This window comes from Hippopotamus amphibius, chromosome 2, assembly GCF_030028045.1.
Source record: "Hippopotamus amphibius kiboko isolate mHipAmp2 chromosome 2, mHipAmp2.hap2, whole genome shotgun sequence".
NCBI lineage: Eukaryota > Metazoa > Chordata > Mammalia > Artiodactyla > Hippopotamidae > Hippopotamus > Hippopotamus amphibius.
Window position 1 is genome coordinate 194,459,225 of NC_080187.1, and position 27,077 is coordinate 194,486,301.

General features: G+C 37.3%; 1 protein-coding gene across 4 annotated transcripts in view; it reads left to right on the top strand.

Annotated features, from left to right (window-relative positions):
• The window catches only part of MAPK6 (mitogen-activated protein kinase 6), a 31,686-nt gene extending 7,356 nt beyond the window's left edge, over positions 1-24,330 (top strand). For 3 of the 4 annotated variants that reach the window (XM_057722200.1, XM_057722201.1, XM_057722202.1), the window contains 5 exons: positions 11,218-12,398; positions 13,812-13,956; positions 16,484-16,648; positions 20,867-21,068; positions 22,086-24,330. In XM_057722200.1, coding sequence (XP_057578183.1) covers positions 11,844-12,398; positions 13,812-13,956; positions 16,484-16,648; positions 20,867-21,068; positions 22,086-23,187 — 2,169 coding nt within the window. In that variant the 5' untranslated portion in view covers positions 11,218-11,843 and the 3' untranslated portion in view covers positions 23,188-24,330. Of the gene's footprint in view, positions 1-11,217; positions 12,399-13,811; positions 13,962-16,483; positions 16,649-20,866; positions 21,069-22,085 lie in introns of those variants that run through there. The other variant, XM_057722203.1, reaches the window with a different exon arrangement.
• Positions 24,331-27,077: the final 2,747 nt, after the last annotated feature.

The window sequence follows — 27,077 nt, forward strand, 5'->3', positions numbered from 1 at the left end:
TGCAAAAACTTTATTAAATGGGATCTGAGTGTTAGGTAGTAGTACTATGCCAGTGTTAATTTCCTGACTTTGATGATTATATTTTGATTATGCAGAAGAATGTTCTGCCTATAAGAAATATACTCTCCTACTAAAGGGTTGGGAGGGAATGTGTAGTGTACTTGTCAGTGAATTACGTTATTATTTGAGAGACGATTGTGGGCTTTGGTTTGAAACCTGAGGTTCAAATTCTGGCTGTCACTGATGTGTGATTTTTAATGCATTATTTAAATTCTCTAAAGATCTTAGGACCCATTTTGCAATGTTGTTAGGAGGATGTAGTGTAAGAGTAGTATCCTTCACATGTAATACATTCTTATTATGCTTGCTATTGTTTCTTCTATTCTTTTAAAATTCAAGTATTAAAAAAATTCTGTTCTCATGTTCAGTGCTATGATTTCCTTTATAATATAAACAAATATTTTTCATTAATTGCTTTTATAAAAGCTGATAATGTAGGATATATAGGTAGCAGATAATATTATTTGTATTCTCAAGTTGGAACTTTTGAGCTGTATCCCATAATGTAATTTTTAAAGTTCTCTCTCTTTTTTTTTTTTTTAATTTTTGACCACACCACGTGGCATGCGGGATCTTAGTTCCCTGACCAGGGATCAAACCGGTGCCCCCTGCATTGGGGGCTCAGAGTCGGAGTCTTAACTGCTGGACTGCCAGGGAAGTCCTGAATCTGTGGTATTTAAATGTTAATGTATTTGTATTATTACTGATGTAAAAGTACACAAAAACTGCTTGGCAAAATAAATCATTACTTACAATTGTTGATTTACTTAATTCTCTCTCTTTTTCCTTCCCTTTACTCCCCATTGATGGGCATGTTATTAAGTATACATAATGACCAAAAAGAGAGAAGGCGTTTAAAGATGACCCATGAGCCTTTCATTATTTATCACAGTCTATTTTGAATAATATAAACTACTTCACTAACACTGCAAACCTTACAACTGCATGATTTGGTTTATCCCCTTCTAACACATTGTGCTCTTTATGTTTTACTTCTACGTGTGCTATAACCCCAATACAGTTATTATTTTTGCTTTAAACAATAGTGTCTTAAAGACATTTAAACATGTAGATTGATTTTTTTTTTTAAGGCTTTTTGTCTTTTCCAGTTATTTGCCCTTTCTAGGGATTTTGATCCTTTCTGCAGATCTGGGGTTCTGTTTGGTGTTATTTTCCTTCACTGTAACAAACTTCTTTTAGTATTTCTTGTAGTGAAAGTCTGTTGGAGACAAGTTCTTGTCTCTTTGAAAATGATTTTATTTCATCATTAAAATTGTTTATTTATTTATTGGCTGCATTGGGTCTTTGTTGCTGTGTGTGAGCTTTCTCTAGTTGTGGGGAGTGGGGGATACTCTTGCGAACCTCTCATTATGGTGGCTTCTCTTGTTGCAGAGCACGGGCTCTAGCCACGCGGGCTTAAGTTAGTTGTGGCTCGTGGGCTCAAGAGCGCAGACTCAGTAGTTGTGGCACACGGGCTTAGTTGCTCTGAGGCATATGGGATCTTCCACGGTCAGGGATCAAACCCATGTCCTCTGCATTGGCAGGCGGATTCTTAACTGCTGTGCCACCAGGGAAGTCCCAGTTTCGTCATTTTTGAAGTATGTTTCCCTAGATTTAGAATTCTGGGTTGATCATGTCTTTTGGAACTTGAAAGATGATGTTCTGTTGTCTTCTGGCTTTCATTGTTTCTGATGATAAATCAGCCATTCTTCCTATTGTTTTTCCCTAGTATATGCTTTTCCTCTTTTCCATAGTTGCTTTTGAGTTGCTCTTCCACCCTTCCCACCCCAAGTTTTCAACAGTTTATGATTGCCCAAGTATGGGTTTCTTTGTATTTATCCTGCTTGTGGTTCATTGAGCTTTCAGGTCTGTGAGTTGATGTCTTCTATCAGTTTTGGAAAGTTTTTGTCCATTGTCTCATCACATATTTCTACCCTGTTAGCTTTCTGAACCTTTGGGCTCTCTACTTTTGGGCCCAGCTGCCAGCTCTTCGGATTGCTTGGACATTTTATTCACTTTCCAGTACCACCTCAGGTTTTCTTTACCTCATGTTTTTGCCCATTTTCTTAGGAAGAATATCTACCATACACTCAGAGTGCCTTGGAGGGGTTTATCTCATACTTCCTGTCTTGACCTCCACCTTAAGAGGGCATCTGTCTTGTACACAGTGCAGGCCCATATGCTTCATGAGATTTTCTCTCAGCTTTCCAGCCTTGGCTTCAGACTTGTGCACTCAGTGAACACCCATGGGGAAGAATTAGCAGGTGGGGCTTGTAACTGGGCTTCCTCTGAATTCTAATCTGTTACCTGAATCCACATGTAGCCATTAAAATTTATCATTTTGGCTGGTTTCTTTTTAGTCCTGTTAGTAGAAGATCTCTTGGTTTTTTTGCCACTTTACAAGAAATGAGAATAGCCATGGTCTCTTGTTTTATGAAGAGCTTGACATTTTCTAGAATTTATTTAGAGTTCTTTGCATCCTTAGCTTTCTGATGTTTAAAAAAAAGATACAATTTTGTAGCTTATTCAGCTTATCATGTTTTATAGTGAGAGTAAGGGTGTCTTGCAACTTTCTGCATTCTAATCAAGAGTGGAAATCCTGAGCCTTTCACTAAACCTAAAACATTTTGGAGCTGGAAGAGACCATAAAAATCACGTAGTTTAGCTACATCGTTTTCCTGATGAAGAACCGAGATGTAGAAATGTGAGATACTTTGATTACAAAGCTAATTTAGCCACAGATATGGACTAGACCTCAGATCTCTTTAGTTCATGTTTCTTTGTTTTTAATATGGGGTTAGTGAAATCAGACAGGAATTTTCCAACAGTGACAAACTGTAGTGTGAATCTGCTAAGAAACTTACACTATTTTTTCTTTTGCAAACTTTGTTCAGGTCTGGAGAAAATGAGAAACAAAGGAGGAAAGATATTCCAGAAAAGTTACATGCCGTTCTGAATCATTTTTTAAAAATTGGGGACTCTGTAAAACCAAGCATGTGGTTGTCTCCATTTGTTGAGGGTCCAGAAATGTTTTGTATGGCCTTGCACAATGTGGCCTTCTTAAGACTCTCACCAGGATTAGCTCAAAAATGACAGCTGTTACTTTTGATGTGTAGTTTGGAAAGCTGTGGTGCTAGATGCCATAGGCCCTATTAGGATGAAGTAAAGAACAGTTAAATCAGAGTAATGTCAGAGTCTTGCATATCTTCATGATACCTCATCTTCATGATACCTCCTTGCTATCACATAGGTTAGTAGGACTTTTTATAGAATCCTGCTTATCTGGTTATATAGGACACTATTTCAGTGGCACAGTCCCTCTCAGCAAAACAAACCAAGAGCTATAACAAAGCTGAACTGTTTTTGTTTCTTCAGTCTGAGTGGGTTGAAATCAATTGCTTTGTGTTGGCAGACCTGTGTGTTCTCCATAGGGTGAGGTTCCTGGGGGAATGCCTGGAAAGGAAAGTACCATATCTAGGAGTCATCATTGATGTTCCCACTTGGTAGGTCAGAATGTGATCAAATTCTGAAAAAATTGAGGGTAGAGCTTGTCTTCTCCAAAACTTTCTACTACCAAGTAGAATGTTATTTACACTAATTCATTCATAGTTTTTAAGGTGCTTACTAAATTACTAGGAATTATGCTCAGAAAATGTCAGTAAAGCTACTTAGTCCCAAACCTTTTATTTTAAAATAGAACTACAACAAAGGGAAGGGGGGTGGTGCCCTAGACAGTGAAGATGAGAGGATTTGAAGATTAGAGATTAGATGAGATTGGGAATGGATGGTGAAAGACAGAGGAAGAAAAATGCTATTAGAAAAGAGGAGAGAAAGAAAGCCTAGTGGGACAGGGAGGAATCTACGACAACAGTCTTGATACCGCATTGCTCTAGGAGTGAGTATGTGCTGAGTAGGTGCTCCATGAGACTTTTTTTTTCTTTTTTTTTTTTTTTTTTTTTACTATTTTGACCCCTTCTGTACAATGCCTGGCATTTGGTAAGCACTCAAGGTTTTGTTAAATAAAAATGTAGTGGATGGATGGAAGAATTGAAGCTGTTTAGTGAAAGCTGTTCAAAACAGTCTAGGTTTTCTCTGCTTCTGGGCCATGTTGGGATTGCATTTCCCTACTGCCTGGAAGTAGGTGTGACCATGTGACCTGCTTTGGTCTATAAAATGTGAATAGAAGTGAAATGTATCATTTTTGGAGGAAGGTTTAGGGACCAGTGAGATATTCCCACTTTTTTCCCCTCTGCCACATTGAGTGGCAATGACAGAGATGGTAGCTACTTCAAGAGTTTAGGTAACAGCTATGTTGGACTTGTTGCATGTGCGTGAGCCAGACTTAAAAGTTTTTTAAGTCACTGAGATTTTAGGGTTATTGGTTACTGTAACACTGTATAACCTATCTTGACTGCTACAGAAGTTTATATTCATTTTTGTTTGGTTGGAATCCTTAGATTTAGATTTCCAAAAGTACTTGAGGAAGGAAACTGCCTACATGCCTCCTGCTTATTTATTTGCCTCCAGTGTTTCCTTACCATTAGTAAGGAGAGAAACGTTAGAAATGAGAGCTCAGGAAGATAGGAGAGTGATGAAGTGTTATTATAATAATTTTAAATTTTCCAGCCATAAATTTGTAAAAAGGATTGTGTTTGTTTAATGTTAGGTTTATAGCAATTTCAGTCACATTTCCACCATTCTGGGCATCCCAGCATAAGTGGGAGCAAAAACTAGTGAAGTAAAACACTTGTACTGTGTTTCTATAGATGGGTCTTTAGAGATTCTATGCCTTGTCTAGCTGGTCTGTGAAGTTCCGATATTCCAGTATGGGTACCTAGGGTAAATAGCAACTAGAAATGGGTATCAAAATAAACGTGATGACATTTATCTTATAATGGCCTTTTAAAATTGAAGTCCCTAATGTTAAAATGTATTTAGACAAAGGTTCAGACAATTTAAGAACAGAAGTTAGGAGTAGAAGAGGAGTTTTTTAAAAAACTGGATACTTTGTTAGGAGCTATGTAATCATTCATCTTTGAAAGTTTTTCTCTGTAGCTAACAGTAGTTACTGAGAGCAGGCAAAGTCTTTTAGGCTAACATTCTTAAGGGTTAAGGTCCTCCCTCCCACACCAGGTTCCTAAGATGATTCACTCACAGGTTTGCACTTTGGACCTCTTTAGGGTCTAAATCCTGAGAGAGGTCCCTGATAACTCTTGAAGGCTTAACCCTACGTTAGGAGCAATGGCTTTGTCAGGAATACATATGAGCAAACAGTTAAGCTGTAGCCTTTGGCCTTCTCTGCCCTAGAAACTTAGTAGCTTTGATGAGAGCTTGAGAACATGATCTTTGGGAAGGGTGAATTTGCTATAACAACACCTCACCGTGCCAGGGTTAGGAGACAGTCCTGGGTGAATGTAAGTAGAGCTCAGCCTTTCCCTTCACTCCAGAAGCAACTGAGTTTTGGCTGAGGAGATATGAGGCTGGCTAAATGCCAGTTAACTCAAATTACTCACTTGACCCTGGAGAGGAGCTAAATAGGCAAGAGCTGGGGTAGGGGGAGGCGGGTGTTTATTGAGTGAGTGAGTGTGATCAGGCTGACCCAAGTCAGCATTTAACCGGAGAAGCAGCAGAATAGAAGATGGAAGAGAAAACCAAACAAATAACCTTTATGTTTAAGGCCCTCACCTCAAACTTGGTACTTTCTGACACTGACCAAGTTGTTCCTGGATGAGAAAGGAAGGAAAATCCAATTTCTATAGAATGTGGAGATGGGGCAGAGTGAAGTTATTCTACTGTCTTTTCTTTCTTTTGCATGTTATAACTTTGCTTCACACACTTAGGCTTGACTCAGAGTACCTGCATTTCCCTTGGTGTGGGGGTAGGCTAACTTGACAGGAAGCAGGAGGCAATTTAAGGACGAAAGGAGAGCTTGAGGCAACAGCTATGTCTAATGCAGTTCTGTGTTTATAAGTGTTGGAAGCTGGTACCCAGCCTAGGCTACACAGAGAGCTTTTACTTCCATGTTATGGTGAATCACTGAAAGAAGACCAAAGAGCCAACTTCATTCTTATAAATCATTCTCTGCACTTCATTTTATTTACCAAGTTGTTAAAAACAAAACAACATTGACTCAGCTAATTAAAACTTAACCAGTGATCTCTCTCCAAGCAACACAGTATTAGCACTGAGGCTGGTCGGCACAGGTAATATTTGGAGGCAGAAATTGGAAAGGTGTGGGAAGGGTCATTTTTAAGTTACTATCCTGTCATAGTTTTCCCTTTCCTCCCTTGAAGTGTGTAGAAAGTGCAAAAGGAATACAGAACCACAGATCTTTCCTGAGTCTAAGCCTTGAACTTTGCTTTTATGAGGTTAAACATGAAAGATTATGGAGAAAATGGTGTAAATGAGAGACATTTCTAGAGGTTGTTGATGTGGATGGAGAATGCACTGACGAGTAATCTGATGATCCAGTTGAGTTGCATGTACATGCCCAAGGAGCTCTCTGATGGATGTGAAAGATGGGGGTGATTGGAGAGATCAGGATTTGGAATATAGCTGCCATAAGGGTCAAGGTGATAAGGAAGAAGCTGTTTTCATGGTCACTAAGGAGGAGCATGAGAGACCTCTGGCTTTTTAGGGCTTCCAGAGGCACACATCCTGACCTCTCTAATTAGGTCAGATCCCCCAGTGTCTAGGCTCTGATAGCATCCTGTACCATCCTGTACCACTTTTCCCTTCTGCATTCCCCTTTTTCCTATTGTTTGTTATTATTTGTCTCCAACCATAAACTCCATGAGGGCAGGGCTCAAGCCTATTTTTACTTACCATTTTATCCCCAGTGGTTAGTATATTGACAAGTATGTAACATATAATTAGCAAATACTTGCTGAATGGAGCAGGACTGAATTGAAAACATTTACTGGATCCACTCTATCATCCAGAGGTATAACATTACCTCCAACTTACACATTAAGGTGGGTTTACTCTTCAGGCTCCTGGATGAAAAGGTGCTATATAGCTTTTGGTCAAATAGATATTGAAGGACTTTGAAGAATACTACTCAGAGCAGTGAGGCAACTCACTGGGCAAGCACTATTGTAAATAATGGGATATTCTTCTCACCCCTCCTCCCATTTTTTATTGGTACAGTCCTCACTGTCTAGTGGAATTACATTTTTATTGATAAATATTAACCTTCTTTTTTTAGATTGGTCTCACATTTCTGTAGAGTCTGCTCAAGGCTTTCAGTATCATCATCCTCTGAACCTGTAATGAGAACTCTGCAGTTCTTAGCCTAGGCAAAAGCTCCTGCCTTCCCCAAAATGAATTTTTACCCACTCTTTACCCCTGTAAATGCTGACCAGTCATTGAGGTTTCTGAAAGGGCATTCTCATCCTTCCATTTGTTTCTGGTCTGTAATGCTTGGTCCCACTAAAATTGAAAGGGGGCAGATGTGGTTTGGAGGTCTTGAGTAGAAATCTCTCATAATCTGAGGAGAGCTCTCTCTCTCTCATAATCTGGCTGCAGTTCCTACTATCGTGCTATTATAATAATGGTGTTGTTTTTAGTGAAGCATTATATTTGCTTTTGCATGATTGTTGTATTAGTGAACTGGAAGCTTAAGAGAGTACTTAGAGGTTTTACGGTTCTTAAGTCTGTTAAACTGACATAAAAATGTACATTTATCAAAAACTTAAAACTTGACAGCTTTAAGGAATTGTCTACATTAGTGAAAGAAGATAGATGTGAACAAACATTCTATTTCACGTGGAGGCTAGAAATGTAAAATTTCAGAAACACTGGGCAGCCTTTGAAAAATACTGATTTTTTAAAATAAGCAAATATTTCTTTTATTTTTTTAAAAAATCATTGTTATTTTGTTTATTTATTTACTTATGTACTTATTTATTTTGGCACTTATTTATTTATTTTGGCTGTGCTGGGTCTTAGTTGCAGCGTGGGGGATCTTTTAGTTGTGGCATGCATGCAGGATCTAGTTCCCCGACCAGGGATCGAGCCTGGGCCCCCTGCATTGGGAGCCTGGACTCTTACCCACTGGACCACCAGGGAAGTCCCAAAACATACTGATTTTTTTTTTTTCTAGGATATTTGGTAGGGAACAGGAAAAATCAAGATGTATATAAATAGAAAAAATTGGAGTGGGGGGAGGCACGCAGTATTAATTAAAGCGCTTTGAAAATCTGAAGTATTTTTTCTAATTTAAAAGTTTATTTGCAAACCTTAATTTAACTTTTAAATGTTTTACTACAAATAGATTAATAAGCTACAGAGTTTTTAGGAGTCTGCGGAGTCTGCTTGTTTGTGTTTTTTTTGGTTTGTTTTGTTCTGGCTTTGTTTTTTTTTTTCTGAGAAGCAGACAAAATACTTGCATACAGAAGAAGCCATCTCTGTCATAGTGAAACAAAGAAAGCTATTATGCTATTAACGTTCTTTGCAATATTAAGTAGATGTAAGAAACACTCATTTATTAAAATAACTCAGGGATAGTAAATCACTTTTTATTAAATAAGCTATTGCCATAAGGATCATTTATCTACTTAGTTTCTGAGTTATTAGTATCATCAATTTCTTCTTCACATATTTTTTTAAAGAGAACTTTATTATTATTGTTTTTATTTTTATTCTTATTTCTTTTTTGGCTTTGTTGAGTCTTTGTTGCTGCATGCGGGCTTTCTCTAGTTTCGGAGAGCAAGGGCTACTCTGTTGCAGTGCGTGGGCTTCTCATTGTGGTGGCTTCTCTTGTTGCAGAGCACGGGCTCTAGATGCAGGCTTCAGTAGTTGCAGCATGTGGGCTCACTAGTTGTGGCTTGTGGGTTCTAGAGCGCTGGCTCAGTAGTTGTGGCACACGGGCTTAGTTGCTCTGAGGCATGTGGGATCTTCCCGGACCAGGAATTGAACCTGTGTTCCCTGCATTGGCAGGCAGATTCTTAACCACTGCACCACCAGGGAAGTCCCCTTCACACATTATTTTTAATGTTTGTGGATTTCTCAGAATTGAAGATTTGCTCAGATTGAGGCAAATGCTGTTACCTTATTTTATTTTTCAGAATCTTCTATTTCTACATTTGAAGTATATAGGTATGTGAATGAAGCAGGCAGGAAATAAAGGTAGATTATTCTATTGTACAAAAGCTTCACCACCGAAATAGCTGATGTGTTTGCGTCCTAGCAGTTCTTAAGCCACACCTGAAAGTGATTGAAAGTTGTTACATCTTCAGGTTCAGAATGGAGTGCTTTATTTCATACACTGATAAATTTTCTCCTTGCCTTTAAACGATTAGCTCTTTGAACAGAGGACTGTTGCAGCTGTCCTATTTCCAATCCCTTCAAACCCATTCAGAAAATAGCGATGTATATACCCTTATACCAGCTTTAAGATCAAAAGTCAGCAAGAGGAAGCCTTTACATTTAAGGGTTAGGCTGTGTTACATGCTTATAGGCTTGTACATTTAAATGAGCTACTACACTGGCCTCCTCATTGCTTCTGGGACAAGACAAACACTCATCTTAGTGGCTTTCAGGTCCTAGCCCCTCTGTCTATAACAGTTTCTCCCACATAGCATCTCTAAGGCACACCCGCTTTCCTTACTTCCTCCGATGGAGCTTTGTTCCAATAACACCTTATCAGAGAGGCGTTTGCTAACTATCCCCTCTGCCCCCTTTCTCTGTTTTATTTTTCCACACCACTTATTGCCATCTAATATCAGTGTTTTACTTTTTTTTGTCTGCTTGTGTTCCCCCACTATAATGTGAGCTCTTCATTTACATACAGCCTAACTTTAACATTCTAATAATTTGTCACACTTCAGTGTTTTTTAAAGAACACATTAAAAATACAGTTGAAGCATGCTGTGTAATCTTACCCTGATTCTTATCCCTTCTTTCATTCCTCAAGGTAATTATTATCATGAATTTGTTATTTATCAATCTTATGTTTTTTGTACTTTTGCTACATCTGTGTGCACCCTAAAATAGCGTTGTTTTTCATGTTTATCCTCTTGATAATAACCGATTTCAGCACGCATATTCCTATCTGCAGTTTGCTTTTTAAATTTGGTGTATATTTGATGATTTCAACCATCTCTATTCGTTTTTACTGTTATATGGTAGTTCACTATATGAATATAACTCATTCTCTTATTATTGAAGGTTTAGGCTGTTTTTGATATTTTGGCATTGCAAAAAAAGTGAACATTTGTATGTTCATTTACAACCATTTCTCTAAGGAGTTTTCCTTGAAGAAAAATTGCCAAGTCATAGGTATGATATTTATTTGCTTATGTATTTATGCCAAATTGTTCTTTGATGTTTTTACTGATTTAAACTCACCAGTATTGTATGAAAGTTCCTGCTTTTGCACAGTCCTCTCCAGACTTGATATTAACAGTTGAGAGTCTTAAAAATGTTTTTCAATCTGAAATGTTATCTTCATGAAGTAATTTGATTTTTCTGATTATCAGTGAAGTTAAACATCATTTCATGGGCTTTAGTCATAGGTTTATTCAGTGTTTAAGTTCACTTGTGTGTAAATTTAAGAACATGTTTGGCAAATTTCTTATTTGTACTGCTACATTTTTGTTCATTAGATAGTGTTAGGCAAAGTTAATAAGTAAACATGTTCTTTAATGAACTAACATATTGCAGGCTATTACATACATATATTTAGAAAGATGTTACTAATGCTTTCCCCTCAAAAATTCTAAAGAATTCTTTAAAAATATTATGAGCCTTCCTTTGCTCATTGGCATTTAAGAAATTTTACAAGCTAATGACCTAAAGAATATAAAGGATCTTAGTATGGTGGGGTCTGGCATCTGAGCCAACGCATGTGAATTGCTTACAACATGGATAGCTGTTTTTGATGGTAATCTTTCCATTTAGTGACTGTAAATATATAAGTTTAATGTATCAGTAATAGCCTATAGCTAAATGCCCAGTTTGTGTGATTTTACAGAGTTGAATAAAATAGCATTTCCTGGGTTTCCCTGGTGGTCCTGTGGTTAAGACTCCTTGCTTCCACTGCAGGGGGCATGGGTTCGATAACAGAAGTTCCGCATGCCATGAGGTGCAGCCAAACAAAGACGAAGAGCATTTCCTACAGTGGTGACTCTTTTCCTTCTTTTTCTCATCCTCCAGGTTGTATCAGAGTAAGATGGACGGTAGCTTTGATTGTGATTGTGGTGAGCTGGAGCCACCTGATCACTAACAAAAGACATCTTCTGTTAACCAACAGCCGCCAGGGCTTCCTGTTGAGCTATACAGCAACAGAGGAAGAAAAGAAGCAAAACGGAAATAGTGCTTACCAGCACCTTAGAATGATGCTGCTCAGGACCAGTCCAACACTGAATGTATCTGCACTGTGAGGAGAATGTTCATAGAAGCCTGTTGTGTGCATATTTATTCACATTTTTGTTAAATGTTAAATCCTTCAGCACAGTAAATCTGAGTGCATAGTATGTCATTTCATTCCGTTTGAGTTTCTTGAGTGTTTTCTTTAAATGTCTGCAGAGTTGCTGCCCCTTTCTTGAACTATGAGTACTGCAATCATTTTAATTCTCAGTATGAGTAGAGCTTTTTGAGCTTGAAATCTAAGGGGAACTCAACGGGCCTGGTTGGCATATGCAATGAAACCATCTTGCTGTGGAAGCAAAATTATTTTTTTTCTACCTTTTTGAAAGATCTTTCCTTTTGATGCCAGTTTTCTTCCTTATTTACACAAGTTCAACAATTCGAAAGGAAAAGGCAATAGTAAGGGTTTCATAATGGCAGAGAAATTTGAAAGTCTGATGAACATTCATGGTTTTGATCTGGGCTCTAGGTATATGGACTTAAAACCATTGGGTTGTGGAGGCAATGGCTTGGTTTTTTCTGCTGTAGACAATGACTGTGACAAAAGAGTAGCCATCAAGAAAATTGTCCTTACTGATCCCCAGAGTGTCAAACATGCTCTACGTGAAATCAAAATTATTAGAAGACTTGACCATGATAACATTGTGAAGGTGTTCGAAATTCTTGGTCCTAGTGGAAGCCAGTTAACAGATGATGTGGGCTGTCTTACCGAACTGAACAGTGTTTACATTGTTCAGGAGTACATGGAGACAGATTTGGCTAATGTGCTGGAGCAGGGCCCTTTACTGGAAGAGCATGCCAGGCTTTTCATGTATCAGCTGCTACGTGGGCTCAAATATATTCACTCAGCAAATGTACTGCACAGAGATCTCAAACCAGCTAATCTTTTCATTAATACTGAAGACTTGGTGCTGAAGATAGGTGACTTTGGTCTTGCACGGATCATGGATCCCCATTATTCCCATAAGGTATGTGGAAAGTCAGCTGAGGCAGACCTTTAAACTGACCAGATATAGGTGCTTCTATTTCCTCTGTGTGTTGTGGCAGAATGTTAGTTAATTGTATTAAACTTTACATAGTAACTTTTTTCCATTCACAATGTCCCTGTGTTTGAAATGAAGATGGAGTGGGATCCTAACTAAATACAAATTCTTAAAAATGTAAGATTATTTATTATATTGATTTATATTTATTATATAACTGAAATTCTCCCTCATTTAAAAGTAGAATGTATCCTTATGTGTTTAGGGCAGAAGGTGGTCCTATCTGAAGGTATTTCAACTTTTATGTCTTTTTTGGTCCTTTTGAGTATACTATTCTGTTATGCCTTGTTTAGTAAACTTAATTTAGTTTGAAATATAAATTCACGTAAAGTAGGCAATAAGAATAGCCAAAAGGATTCATAGTAACTTTGCGTTTGATAAAAGCTTGCTTTAATTTGCTGAGCCAAACACTGGTCTTTTAGTTTTCAAGTGAAATCATATTTGGGACTCTGATGTTTAAAATATAAAAATGGAGCTGCTTTGGTTATAAAGCATCCCTAGGAAGCCTGCTTGCTTGGCTTCCCATAGCACATGACAGGTCTTTTCATTTCCATGTATCTTCTCACATTGAGTATAACTTAATTTTTTAAAAAACTTTAACATAGAAATTGAGTACCAAAATGAAATGGATGACCACATCCTGTTTATCGATAACAGTGAAGTATTTTGGCTAGAACACTGAGCTAGGAGTTACACTATCTAAAATTGAGTTCCATTTCTATATCCAGCTAAGCTGTATGACCTTAAGCAGATGCCTTAATCTGAGTGTTGATATCTACTTTCACATTTTCTTAGGGTTGTTTTAAGGATGAAATAAGGCAATATATGTGTAACTGTTTTTGTCAAACAATTCTTAAAAGTAAAGCAGTAAAATTGATTAGGAACGGGGTATGCAGTAAAGCCAGGTCCTCTGGGTTATCAGTAAGGAGGTTGGCTATGTTTTATAAACAGCGACTCTGGTGCTCTTTCCTGCCTTTCTCTCATTGATTTAAAGCATATCTGCTCCTTCATTAACTTGAGATTTGAAGTGAAAAATAGCTCCTCCTCTGAAACATGTTTTAAATATGTGGCCTAGAGTTAACACTAAATTCTTACAGTATACTTTGGTTAGCAGACTTCATGTGAACATCATTTTATAGGTGGTATGTTACAGGGGGAGTTTAACCTCCATTCAGCCTGAAAAGTACAAGAGCCTTGAAAATAGGCATAGAAATCAACAGTATTGTTTTAGGATTTTACAATAGCAGTTTGTTTTTACATTAAGGATTCTTTAATGAATCATGTTTTATGTACTGTTATTCAGCTAAAGTAGAAAGTATATTTTTGTTTCTTTTTCAGGGTCATCTTTCTGAAGGATTGGTTACTAAATGGTACAGATCTCCACGTCTTTTACTTTCTCCTAATAATTATACTAAAGCCATTGACATGTGGGCTGCAGGTTGCATCTTTGCTGAAATGCTGACTGGTAAAACCCTCTTTGCAGGTTAGAAATTTTAAAATATGGGGAAAAAATTATCCCAAAGAGAAATAATTTTGTGTATATCTATGAAGCAAGATTTATGTAAGATTTAAAGTAATTTATTGTAGTCTAGAATATTGAAATGAAAGATAAAATAGTGTTTTTAATATCTTAAAAACGGAGAAAACTTACATATTCACTGAATTGTTCACTCAGTAAATTTAATCAGAATTCTAGTGTTCTTTTGTATATATCTTATTTCTTAAACGTAATTTCATATTTTGTAGATCCATAATATTTGTTGGTTATCTGTGTTAAATGATAACCGAGTTGTCTGATTCTGTCAGTGTTTGTCACTTTCTGGTAATATTTTTTAGCTATTGTTGAATATTCAGTAATTCTTCCTTTGTCCCGTATCAACGCTGTTGCTTGAACTGCCATAACCGGTTGTCTGACTGCTGTGATATTTCAGAAACAACCAATTTTTTGCTGAGTTTGGTGCTATGAGGGAGTCTAAAAAAAGTGCATGAGAATTTTTAGTTAAGGTGGATTTTTTAAAAAAACCTTTAAATAACAATTTTTTATCTTAAACCCTTGTAAACTTTAAACATTTAATTAAAGAGAATTGTTTGTGAAATGATTTGGAAGATTTAGTTGTAGTTAGTTCCCTTTTAAAGTCTTTCTGGTAGGTTTGTTAACCATCCAGTAAAAGCAGCACAAGGGAGATCTAAGTGTTGGTTAGTATAAGCCTCATTTTAACAGAGCAATAAAAGGCAAGGACTAAGCCTTCATTGGAAATCTGTGTATTTTTAACCTATAGTGAGTGTCCTAGCCTTATTTTTCGGTCTCACTCAGTATCTCCACTAGGATGTCTAATGGCATCTCAAATTTAACAAACCAGACCCACTTCTTAGTTGCTCAGACCAAAATCTCAGCATTGTCCTTCACTTCTCTCAGCACAGATCTTGCGGGCTCTTGTTTGAAAATGTGTCTCAAATTTAACTGCTTGTTAGTATCTCTATCACTACCCACCTCCTGCCAGTTCAGTAAACCATTATACCTCTCCTGGTCTAACGCATGACCCCCTAACTGGCTTTCCTGCTTTAACCTTTGCTGTTTGTGGTCTGTTTACCACATAGCAGTGTAGTAGTTCTCTGAAAACATAGCTCATGTCGTTTCTCTATTCAAAACTCTGTAATGGCTTCTTATCAAATTCAGGATAAAGTAAACTCTTTGTGATCTGGTACCACTGACCTCATCTCCTATCACTTCCCTGAGCCACTGTACTTCAGCTACACTTGCCTAATTGTTGTTTCTTGGACACACCAAGCCCACTGTCTCCTCTAGACCTTTGGGGCTTCTCTTATCTTCCTGGAACTCCCTTCCTCCATTTGAATGTATGGTGTATTCCCTAACTTCCTTAATTTTCAGCTTCTCAGTGAGGCCTTCCTTGGTTATTCTTGCTTGTTAATATAAATTAACTCTACCCCCAGCAGTGCTCTCTGTCCTCCTTAGCTTACTCTATTTTTCTTTATAGCATTTGACAGCATTTGACATGAATGTGTTTTTTTTTTTAAAGCTCTTTATTGGAGTATATTGCTTTACACTGTTGTGCCAGTTTCTGCTGTACAACAGAGTGAATCAGCTGTATTTATACATATATCCCCATATCCCCTCCCTCCCGCGACTCCTTCCCACCCTCCCTATCTCAGCCCTCCAAGTCATCACCCATCATCGAGTTGATCTCCCTGTGTTATGCAGCAGCTTCGTGCTAGCTATATATTTTACATTTGGTATATGTCAGTGCTACTCTTTCACTTTGACGTGAATGTTTACAGAGTTATTATCTGTCTTCCTCTGTTAGATTGTGAGCTCCATGAAGGCAGCAACTCGGTCAGTTTTGTTTCACAGATATATTCTAAAAGTGCGTTGCTCATTGTAGGCACGCAAGAAAAAATTCGAATGTTGAATGAATTTCTAGAAATAAGTGGAAAAGCAAGTGAATGTTTTTTTTAAAATTTTAGTTGCCCATTTAGCCTGAAGTTTCCCCTTTTATTTCTTTAATAGTGGTCCTGAAATGTTAACTGAGCCCAACACATAACTATAAAACTTTTTGTTTCACAAATCTAGTCCAAGGCTCTATTTTATTGATAGTGAAATTAAGTCATCACCCTCTTAAGTATTCTCAGAGTTGTAGTGAGTTAATTAGTGGCACAGTTTGGACTAGAATCTGTCTTTTAAATCTCAATTCATTGCTTTTTTCACTACTTTGTCATACCTTAATATGAGGCCACACTTCAAGTCAGTTTCTTATGGAAACAATGCAGCTAGAACTAAACATATCAGTGAGCAGAAATTGAAATAGATATGCTTTTTTGAGCAGATTACTGATGATATTCAGAGCAATGAAATGTGCTCGTTAGTGATTCAGTGAAAACCATTTCCCCCCTGGTGGTTTAAGTTAGTTTCCTATAGCTTTAGAATGTTTATTGCCAATAAGTAAACATTGAGAAATGTGTTTATTGTTGTATTTGGTGTTTTTTGATCTCAGGTGCACATGAACTTGAACAGATGCAGCTGATTTTGGAATCTATTCCTGTTGTACATGAGGAAGATCGTCAGGAGCTTCTCAGCGTAATTCCAGTTTACATTAGAAATGACATGACTGAGCCACACAAACCTTTAACTCAGCTGCTTCCGGGAATTAGTCGAGAAGGTACTGTAACTGAAGAGTAGTCATCGTGTAATGGTGTGTTTGTGTGTAAGCAGCATTTGTGTAGGGAAGCTTTAGCCTTTTATCCTTAGATATGTACTATTCTCTCAAGTAGTCTTTATACACTTAAGGTATACCTAAAACTTCAGCTCTCACTTTCCATTTTTGACCTGGCACTTAGGCTGGGATCTGTTTCTTTTCTTTTTCTTTTTTTTTTAATTATAATTAATTTAATTATGTGTGTTGGGTCTTAGTTGGGGCATGTGGGATCTTTCATTGCGGCGTGAGGGCTCTTCACTGTGGCACATGGGCTTCTCTCTAGTTGGTGGCGTGAGGGCTTCTGTCTAGTTGTGGCGTGCAGCTTTTCTTTTCTTTAGTTGTGGCACACGGCTCCAGGGTGCGTGGGCTCTGTAGTTGTGGCTCACAGGCTTTCTAGTTGAAGTGCTTGGGCTCAGTAGTTATGGCTCGTGGGCTTAGTTGCCCCACAGCATGTGGGATCTTGGTTCCCCAACCAGGGATTGAACCCATGTCCTCTGAATTGCAGGACTGATTGTTTACCACTGGACCACCAGGGAAGTCCCTGGGAGTCCCTGCTCTGAATAATTTTTCCAGATTCCAGAAAGTATACCCCTCTCTCCTGCTTCTAACTCCATCTGTTTTTCCAACTTACACCTTTGATTGTCTGCATTAGGTGAACATATTAATCACTGACTCTCACTAAGCTGGAATGGGGTTCTCTGAGGGCTGTATGTAAGTGTGGGTGTGAATATAAATGTGATCTAGATATGAAAGAGGGAATTGAGTCGGGGGAAAGCAAAGCTTTCAGAGCAAGGAAGAGATGAAGGAAAGATTAAAAACTCCATATGAGGGACTTCCCTGGTGGTCCAGTGGGTAAGACGCCACATTCCCAATGCAGGGGGCCCGAGTTTGCTCTCTGGTCGGGGAACTAGATCCCGCATGCATGCCGCAACTAAAAGATCCTGCATGCTGCGGCAAAGAACCTTCGTGCCGTAACTAAGACCCGGTGCACCCGAAATAAATAAATAGAAGTTAATATTAAAACATAAACAAAAACAAAAAAACTCCATGTGAAGCAAACTTGTGCAGATCAGTGTTAGTAATATTAGGTGCGAAATGTGAGAGTTTGTGCAAACTTGAAAGTAGTAAGAACTTGGAGAGGATCAAAATTGTTGACCACTAAAGCAATTAATTTTATATCTCAGAATAGATATATCTTTAGGGTTTGTTGATACAAATAAGATACAAAAGTCTAATGCCTGTAGTAGTTATCTGTGGTAACATCCTTTAAAAGAAGAGCATTAGACATGAAAAATATCTTTCTTAAAAGTTGATTGTGTCTTATATCTTTAATAGTTATTATACTGTATTTAACTATATCAGTGCTGGAATTGTAATAGTTCTTTCATGAATCATAAAGATAGGGTTATATAGTTTCCTAAACATCTTAAATTCTCTCCTAATTATACATTCATTGTTCATATCACCCACTCTGATCATTGTATGTGGTTCAGGTTAATGTATATCGAAGTGTTTTAAAGTAGCAAGTGTTTTGAGAAATAGTTAAGACACTGGATGGCAAAACCTTGATGACATTGTCTTTTTTTTTCCCTCAGATATGCTTGGAACTCACATAGTGAATGCCTAAATGAAAAGGAAGCAGCTGTGTTTAATTTCAACAGGTTTTGCAAGCTTCCTTTTCAGTAGTTCTACATTTCTAACCAGTCTTTTAGATTGTCTTCACAATCAGTGAATATGTTGCTGACTTTCTTACTCCTAATCTTGTAGCCACTGTCATGACGACATCCCTATTCATAACTGAGCAGCAGTCACGTGGCACTTGACTGTGCCTCACACTTGTCTGTGGGAGTTCTTTGAAAATGCAGAATATTAAATCAGAATATTTAATACCCAGAGGTGGGGTGGCAAGCAGGACATGTGTCTGTTTTTAAATCCTCTGCAGATATGACCCTGCTCAGCCAGGCTGAGAGATAGTGCTCAGGAATTGGCTTTGAAGTCGTTGTTGTCACTGCTGAGTCTTGTCAAAAGAGGCAGGCTAGTAATATAGGACATTGCTGTTCAGGCATTTGTAATCTAGTTACATTTGAATCTTCTTTTTCCCTTCCCTCATTGTGGTAGGGACCATGACTTTGTCAGCGGTGAACCAATCCGAATATTTGGCTGATGGCTGGGATTTATTCATAATGTGTTGAACAAATGTCTTTGATAATAGATTCATTAACTTAACCGTTGGGCAAAGATTCTTGGTATTCACAAGCGATAGAACTGTCCTCATATACAGGTGCAATGCAGAGTGTTTAAAGTTCCTGTAACTAAAGATTTGTAACACAGATGTGCTCTACACCAGTTTCTTCTTGATTAACAGTAGAGTTTTATTTGGGGGCAGAGTACCTTCTAAGCAGCGGGCAACTCTTACTAGGAGTGATATGTTTTCTTTTTCCACATTCTGCTCATGATCTTTAGAGGGAAAAAGCCAGTAAGATCAAGTACATGTGAATTAAGACTGCTAGGAACCCTGTTCTAGTTAGTGTCTTTAGATGGATACCCGATCTTTTAGATTTCCCTCCATGCTTACTTTTTATCCTCTCTTTCTCTATAGTTCACCACTTATTTCTATATCATAGCATACTCCAACACCTTGTAGCAAACAGACCGATTTCCTCTAGAGCAGTGCTATCCAATAGCATTTGCAACAATGATGGGAATGTTTTTTATTTGCATACATTTGGGGGCACAGCCTGACTAGTTTCTTTGTTACCTCTGCCTATTTCTACCTGCTATCTACTGTTCCCAGATGCTAGGTATTTTAGAGTATATTCCTCTTGTGCAGTTGAATATATTTCCCTCTGAGAATGGTGATTATGCTGATTGGACCATCCATAACTCTGTGCCTTAGATTGTCTCTTGCCTTGAGACACATGGGCCCTGGCCCAAGACTGACTCTTGCAGGAGGACCAAGAACAACAGCTTGATGTATCATGAAATGACTTCCTAGATTAGGGTAATAGAGAGAGGAGTGGGGAAAAGGTGAAAATATAAATGGCCATATAAATGTCAGCTCTTTTCCATGGTAATGAGAGATTGGGAATTGAGAATAGGGTCCTTTCTAGAGTGCAGCTTAGTTTTAGAGAAAAGGGCTAGCTAGCTTTTCCTTTGAAACAGAAGGTAAGGATAAGTAGATGTATTGGCAGGCCATAGTGAAGAAGTAGGGATTGAGATAAATGTGAAGTAGGTTTATCTGTTGAGAACAATGGGAAGATTGAGAGCATAAAGAGACGGTGAGGAACATTGGTAAGCAATAGCAAAGACCAAATTGAAATTCCACAGTGTGTATGAATTTGTAGAGAGCTAGGTATACATGTGATTTTGCATCTAGCTTTTATCAGTACTGTATTGCTAGGAAATGGAGAAAGTGGAAGGTGGGAATGATTCAGAGTTGGAGATTGGTGTCAGTCATAAGGCATACAAATGTGTGGTGGTGGAGGGCTGGTAACAGTGATTCAGGCTGGGTAAGGAGCTTAGGAAGGCCTAAAAGACTAAGTCAGAGGGAAGAATTGGGTTTGTGGTAGCTCCATCGTAGCCCTAAAATGATCAAGTGCATTATGTGATGTGCTGTAGTGTGATTGATGTGAAACAGAAATCAACACATTAGTACAAATCAACAAATCAACAGCTAGTCAGTGAGATAAGGGTGGGAAAGGGCTTTATATTAAGCACTAGACACTATACATTTAATTTTTACACCTTATAAGATATTTATCTGTATATTCATTCTATACATGAAGAAACTAAAGTTCAGCAAGTTTAAGTAACCTGTGCAGTCCCACATAGCTAGTAATTCAGCTAAGCTAGTGAGTTGCAGAGCTGAAATTGGGACCTATGTATTAGGTTGCACCATATGAAATTGCTGTTATTTGACTGTTTTTGACTGACAAAAATGAAGGTTTCATATGGTTCATCTTAACATATTCCTTTTTCTTTATAACTGGCCATTATATGAGATTGGGGTATATTTCAAATATTTGTTTCTTGGACGCATGTCTTTTCAATCAATGAATCAGGTAAGTTAGTTTTATTTCTCCGATAAAACTTAACTTACCTTCTAATTGTATCATCCCCTTTTCCCCTTTATGGGTTGGTGGACCTCTGGTATAGGTAAGGTGTTTTGTTCCTCTTTTGCAGCACTGGATTTCCTGGAACAGATTTTGACATTTAGCCCTATGGATCGGTTGACAGCAGAGGAAGCGCTTTCCCATCCTTACATGAGCATTTATTCTTTTCCAATGGATGAGCCAATTTCAAGTCATCCTTTTCATATTGAAGATGAAGTTGATGATATTTTGCTTATGGATGAAACTCATAGTCACATTTATAACTGGGAAAGGTAAATTGACTCTAAATTAGAAAAATACCTTATTTTCAATAAACCGTAATGGATTTTATTTTTAAATTATGTATGATAAGACTGTAGAAGTCTTAAAAATTTAGAAATGGTCTTTTTGGGTTTCTGCTGAACTTATTGCTATTTTTGAATCACCTTTATGTGATTTAAATATTTAATAGTTACTGCTAAGGATATACATATTGGGAAAAGTTAAATGCTACTCTGAAACAAGAAGTAGTTAATGTTGAAAGTAGTTTGTTTACTTGTTGCATTTTTTTACTTCTAAAATGTTGAAGTATTTGTGAATATGTTTACATACATCTGCCAACCATTTTCTTTCTCCACATGAATATTTCTACCATCTAGTCTTCCAGTCTCTACATTTTCTATCATACTTATTAGTTAAGTTATCTAATCTCTTTTCTAGTCCCTCCTCCTCAACCCCCACTGTTTTCATGTGTGTCTCAGTCTACCTCTACTTGCACAGCCGGTATGGTCACCTTACTGTAATGTGTCAGTAAGAGGACACCACATTCAGTAACACATATATGTGGAGACTTGTTGGTTTTTTCTGTTTTGTTTTTTCTATTCATGGTGATGAGTTCTAGCAAGCCCTCTTCTAGTCTGCCTTATTACCAGTAGAGTGAAGATCTGTATGATACCTGATTGAGATTAGAGATCTACGTTTTGTGGCCATAAAGTATATTTTCTGTGTGAAACTGTGTTAGCATTGAACTGTAGACCAGCCAGAAACTCAGATGTTTATGTGCAGTTTATATAATTATATACTTCATTGATAATTACCAAATATTGCCTCATATTGCTTTATATAGTAACAGAGCTTACCTATCCATTCCAATTATAAATTATAAATTCTTTGAGGAAGGCTCATGACTAAACAATCCTGTTATCCCCTCATAGACCTAGCAAACACAGTGCTCTGACCTACAAGGCACACAGTGAATTTGAAAATGAAATCATACACCTGGACTAACACTAATGTATTAATTTTTTTAGGTACCATGATTGTCAGTTTTCAGAGCATGATTGGCCTATACATAACAACTTTGATATTGATGAAGTTCAGCTTGACCCAAGAGCTCTGTCCGATGTCACTGATGAAGAAGAAGTACAAGTTGATCCTCGAAAATACTTGGATGGAGATCGTGAAAAGTATTTGGAGGATCCTGCTTTTGACACCAGTTACTCTACTGAGCCTTGTTGGCAATACCCAGATCATCATGAAAACAAATATTGTGATCTGGAGTGTAGCCATACTTGTAACTACAAAACGAGGTCATCATCGTACTTAGATAACTTAGTTTGGAGAGAGAGTGAAGTTAATCATTACTATGAACCCAAGCTTATTATAGATCTTTCCAATTGGAAAGAACAAAGCAAAGAAAAATCTGATAAGAAAGGAAAGTCAAAATGTGAAAGGAATGGGTTGGTTAAAGCCCAGATAGCTCTAGAGGAAGCATCACAGCAACTGGCTGAAAAAGAAAGGGAAAAGAATCAGGGATTTGACTTTGATTCCTTTATTGCAGGAACTATTCAGCTTAGTTCACAGCATGAGCCTACTGATGTTGTAGACAAATTAAATGACTTGAATAGCTCAGTGTCCCAACTAGAATTGAAAAGTTTGATATCAAAGTCAGTAAGCCGAGAAAAGCAGGAAAAAGGAATGGCCAATTTGGCTCAGTTAGAAGCCTTGTACCAGTCTTCTTGGGATAGCCAGTTTGTGGGTGGTGGGGAGGACTGTTTTCTCATAAATGAGTTCTGTTGCGAGGTAAGGAAGGATGAGCAAATTGAGAAGGAAAACACTTATACCAGTTACCTGGACAAATTCTTCAGCAGGAAGGAAGATACTGAGATGCTGGAGACTGAGCCGGGAGAGGACGGGAAGCCTGGGGAGAGAGGAAATGAGGAAGGATTTCTGAACAACAGTGGAGAGTTCCTCTTTAACAAGCAGCTTGAATCGATAGGCATCCCACAGTTTCACAGTCCAGTTGGGTCACCACTTAAGTCAATACAGGCCACATTAACACCTTCTGCTATGAAATCTTCCCCTCAGATTCCTCATAAAACATACAGCAGCATTCTGAAACATCTGAACTAAAACACTCAGCAGACATTTCTTTTTGTATTCTTCATGAAATGTGTTTTGTCTTTTTTATTACTAGTGTTTAAGTCATTTTTTTTTACTTGAATCAGATGGTGTCATTTAGAAAGGATTTTTTCTTGGTTTTTAAAATCCAGACTTTTTTTCTACACGTGAGATGGTTTTCATTTTAACTGGCATGTCTTTTGCACACAGAAGTAAAGAATAGAGCAAAATAATGCAATGCAGGAGGAGACAAAAGAAATGCACTAAGACAAGTAAAAAACATTCTCTCATAGAACAGTGATCTGTTTTACAGGAAACAAAAATCTTGCCTTGATATTTACACAGTGAGACTGTACATAATTGCATGAAAATATCTATTTTTTTCCTAAAACATTTTTCATTCATGAGTATTTTCAAGTTTTTCATACTGTACACATTTCTTAAAAACACATGATACCAGCAGCAACTGAAAATGAATGCCGAATTTGGTACACATGTGTTATCTACCTCAAGGTAACAAAAGTATGTGGCGAAACATATACCACCCATAGTGCTTCACAATATGCACTTCTATTTAGCCAGCATTTATTGTAGTAAACTATTCTTAATAAGATTCACTCACTGTTTATAAATGTTCTGGTATGCATTCTTTATAGTGAAGTGTTACTACATCACATCTTATTTATTTTAGCAAATCAGTATATTTTCTGTATTTAATTATAAAAAGTTAACTTAGTTTTTGAAATTTATTTGCAAATACACTTTTTCCATTTGGCACTATGGTTTGTTGCCTACTTAGCTGAGATATAATGTCAGCTTATCCTAAGGCTGTCCACGTACTTAATTTACTTAAGTATTCATTTTAAGTAAAGCGCTCACTGTGTATAGGAATTTGTATTTTGGAGGTGCTTGATCTATCTACAAAGAAAAATTAGGAATTACTTTATTATACAATGCTCCTAGAAGTCTTAATTGTGTTTATTTTAAAAAAAAACTGTAATGTTAGACTTGTGTGCATGGAAGTAATTAAGGTACATCATTATTGTAGTTTAAAAGTTGTACATGATAAGACATATTTTGTTTTTACTGTATGTTTTTACTGAATGATCTGTTCCCCATCCCAAGGCAAGCATGAATAAAATTAGGTTAAATGTAGCATGTGGCATTGCAGTCTCTTAGAATTTGTTTCATCTATTTTATTTTATTGAATACTGTCTGTATCTTTGGTTATCCTGTTTGAAGAAAAAGGAGAAATAAAACATGGCCAGCAAATATGGCTCCTGTTTAACTCTTTAGGTAATGAAAATAATTACCTGCTAGAATGAAAATCACTAGCAGAATCTTACCTAGTTCCACTTTTCAACATCTTTGAATCATGGTTACAGTTTGAACTATGTTAGGCTAAAAGACTTAAAAAATGTCTCCACACAAAAATCTCTTGTTGACTTAACCTCACACATTTAAAATGGAATAGGGCTTTTATAGATTTCAAAACTGTTATGTAAGATGTGTGTGGAAGCTTTGTACTGTGCAGTTGGAGGAACCTCCTTTATATGTATTTGCTTTACATCATCTTTCCTTTGCTCAGGAACTTACCCATTTACCTATCCAAATATAACCATTCTTCCTTTAACTTCAGTTTTCTGTTTGTCTTCCATTTCTGTTTTGTACAAAGCCAGTTCTCTTAATATCTGGATTTCAACCTTTCCACTGACCTATTTATTGATTTCATCTGGATTCACAAAGGTTTTAAAAATGCATATATTTTCAATGAATTTAGTGATTTCAATGGATATTGTGAATTTAAATGTATGCTCAAGTTACTTTAAAAAGGCAAGCTCTTAGAGGAAAAGCTTTCAGTTTTCCACCCTTGGATATAATGTTAACTGGATTTTCATATGTAACCTTTATTATATTGAAGTAATTTTCTTCTGTTCCTAGTTTGCTGAGTGCTGTTTTTTTTTTTTTTAATCATGAAAAGGTGTTGAATTTTGTCATGCTTTTTCTGTATCAATTGAGATAATTGTGGGTTTTGTCATTCATCCTGAAAATGAGCTATATTGCATTGATCTTCATATGCTGAATGACTTTTTTTTCTTTATTGTTTATCTTATTTTTTGCTGCCTTGGGTCTTCGTTCCTGCGCATGGGCTTTTCTCTGGTTGTAGAGAGCTACTCTTTGTTGCGTTGCGTGGGCTTCTCATTGTGGTGGCTTCTGTTGTTGGCAGAGCATGGGCTCTAGGCGTGTGGGCTTCAGTAGTTGTGGCGTATGGGTTCAGTAGTGGTGGCACATGGGCTTAGTTGCTCCATGGCATGTGGGATCGTCCCGGGCCAGGGATTGAACCAGTGTCCCCTGCGTTGGCAGGTGGATTCTTAACCACTGCCCCACCACGGAAGTCTCTTGAACGATTTTATTTATTTATTTATTTATTTATTTATTTATTTATTTAATTTGTTGTGCTGGGTCTTAGTTGTGGCAGGCAGGCTTCCTTTAGTTGTGGCTCACAGGCTCCTTAATTGCGGCATGTGAACTCTTAGTTGTGACATGCGTATGGGATCTAGTTCCCTGGTCAGGGATGGAACCCAGGCCCCCTGCATTGGGAGCTCCGAGTCTTAACCACTGTGCAACCAGGGAAGTCCTTGTTGAATGATTCCTATGTTCCAGGAATCCCACGTGTTCATAATGTATAATTTTTTTAATGTGCTCTTGCATTCAGTTTGCTAGTACTTTTTTTGTGCGAGGATTTTAATATAAATATTCATGAGGTATATTGGACTGTAGTTTTATTTTCTTATATCTTTGTCTGATTTTGTTATCAGGATAATCCTGGCCTCATAGAATGAGTTTGGAAGTATTCCCTCTTCAGTTTTTTGGAGGAGATTGGGAAGGATTGGTATTAATTCTTCTTTAAATGTTTGATAGACTTCTCTAGTGAAGCCATCTGGTCCTGGGCTTTTCTTTGTTGGGAGATGTTTGATGATTCAATCTCCATTTCTTAACAATTCACTCTTGTAGGTTACATGTTTCTAGAAATTTATCCATTTCTTCTAGGTGATCCAATTTGTTTGGCACACAGTTGTTCATTATAGTCTTATGTGATCCTTTTTTAATTTCTGTCTCTTTCATTCCTGACTTATGTTGACTCCTTTCTCTTTTTCTTATTCTGGCTAAGCATTTGTTAAATTTGTTTGTCTTTTCTATTCTCTATTTCACTTATTTCTGTTCTAATATTTATTTCCATTCTTCTGATAACTTTGGGTTTAGTTTAGTTTTTTTGTTTTTTCTTTTTCTTTTTTTTCCCTAGCTCCTTGAGTGTAAAGTTAGATTGTTGATTTGAAGCCTTTTTTTTTGTTTGTTTTTAATGGACTTTATTTTTTAGGGAAATTTTAGGTTCACAGCAAAATTATGCATAGGGTACAGAGATTTCTGATATGCTTAGTACCTACTGTCCCTACACATAAATAGCCTCCCCCGTTGTCAACATCCCCCCCAGAGTGGTACAGTTGTTATAGTTGTCAGCATAACATTGACATATCAGTATCAGCCTAAGTCCATAGTTCACATTAATTAGGGTTTACTCTTGATACTGTACATATTGTAGGTTTGGACAAATGTATACTAACATGTGTCCACCACTGTATCATACAGAGTAGTTTCACTGCCCTAAAAATCCTCTTTATGCTCTGCCTACTCATCCCTCCTCCCCGCTGCCCCAACCAAAGCAACCACTGATCTTTTTACTCACCATATATAGTCTTTCCTTTTCCAGGATGTTATATATTGAAATCACACAGTATGTAGTCTTTTCAGGTTGGCTTCTCTTACTAAGTAATAGGCGTTTGTCCACTTGATTTTGTCTCCTAAGTCTTTTAGGTTTCGTTTTTGTTCTTATTTAATTTTAA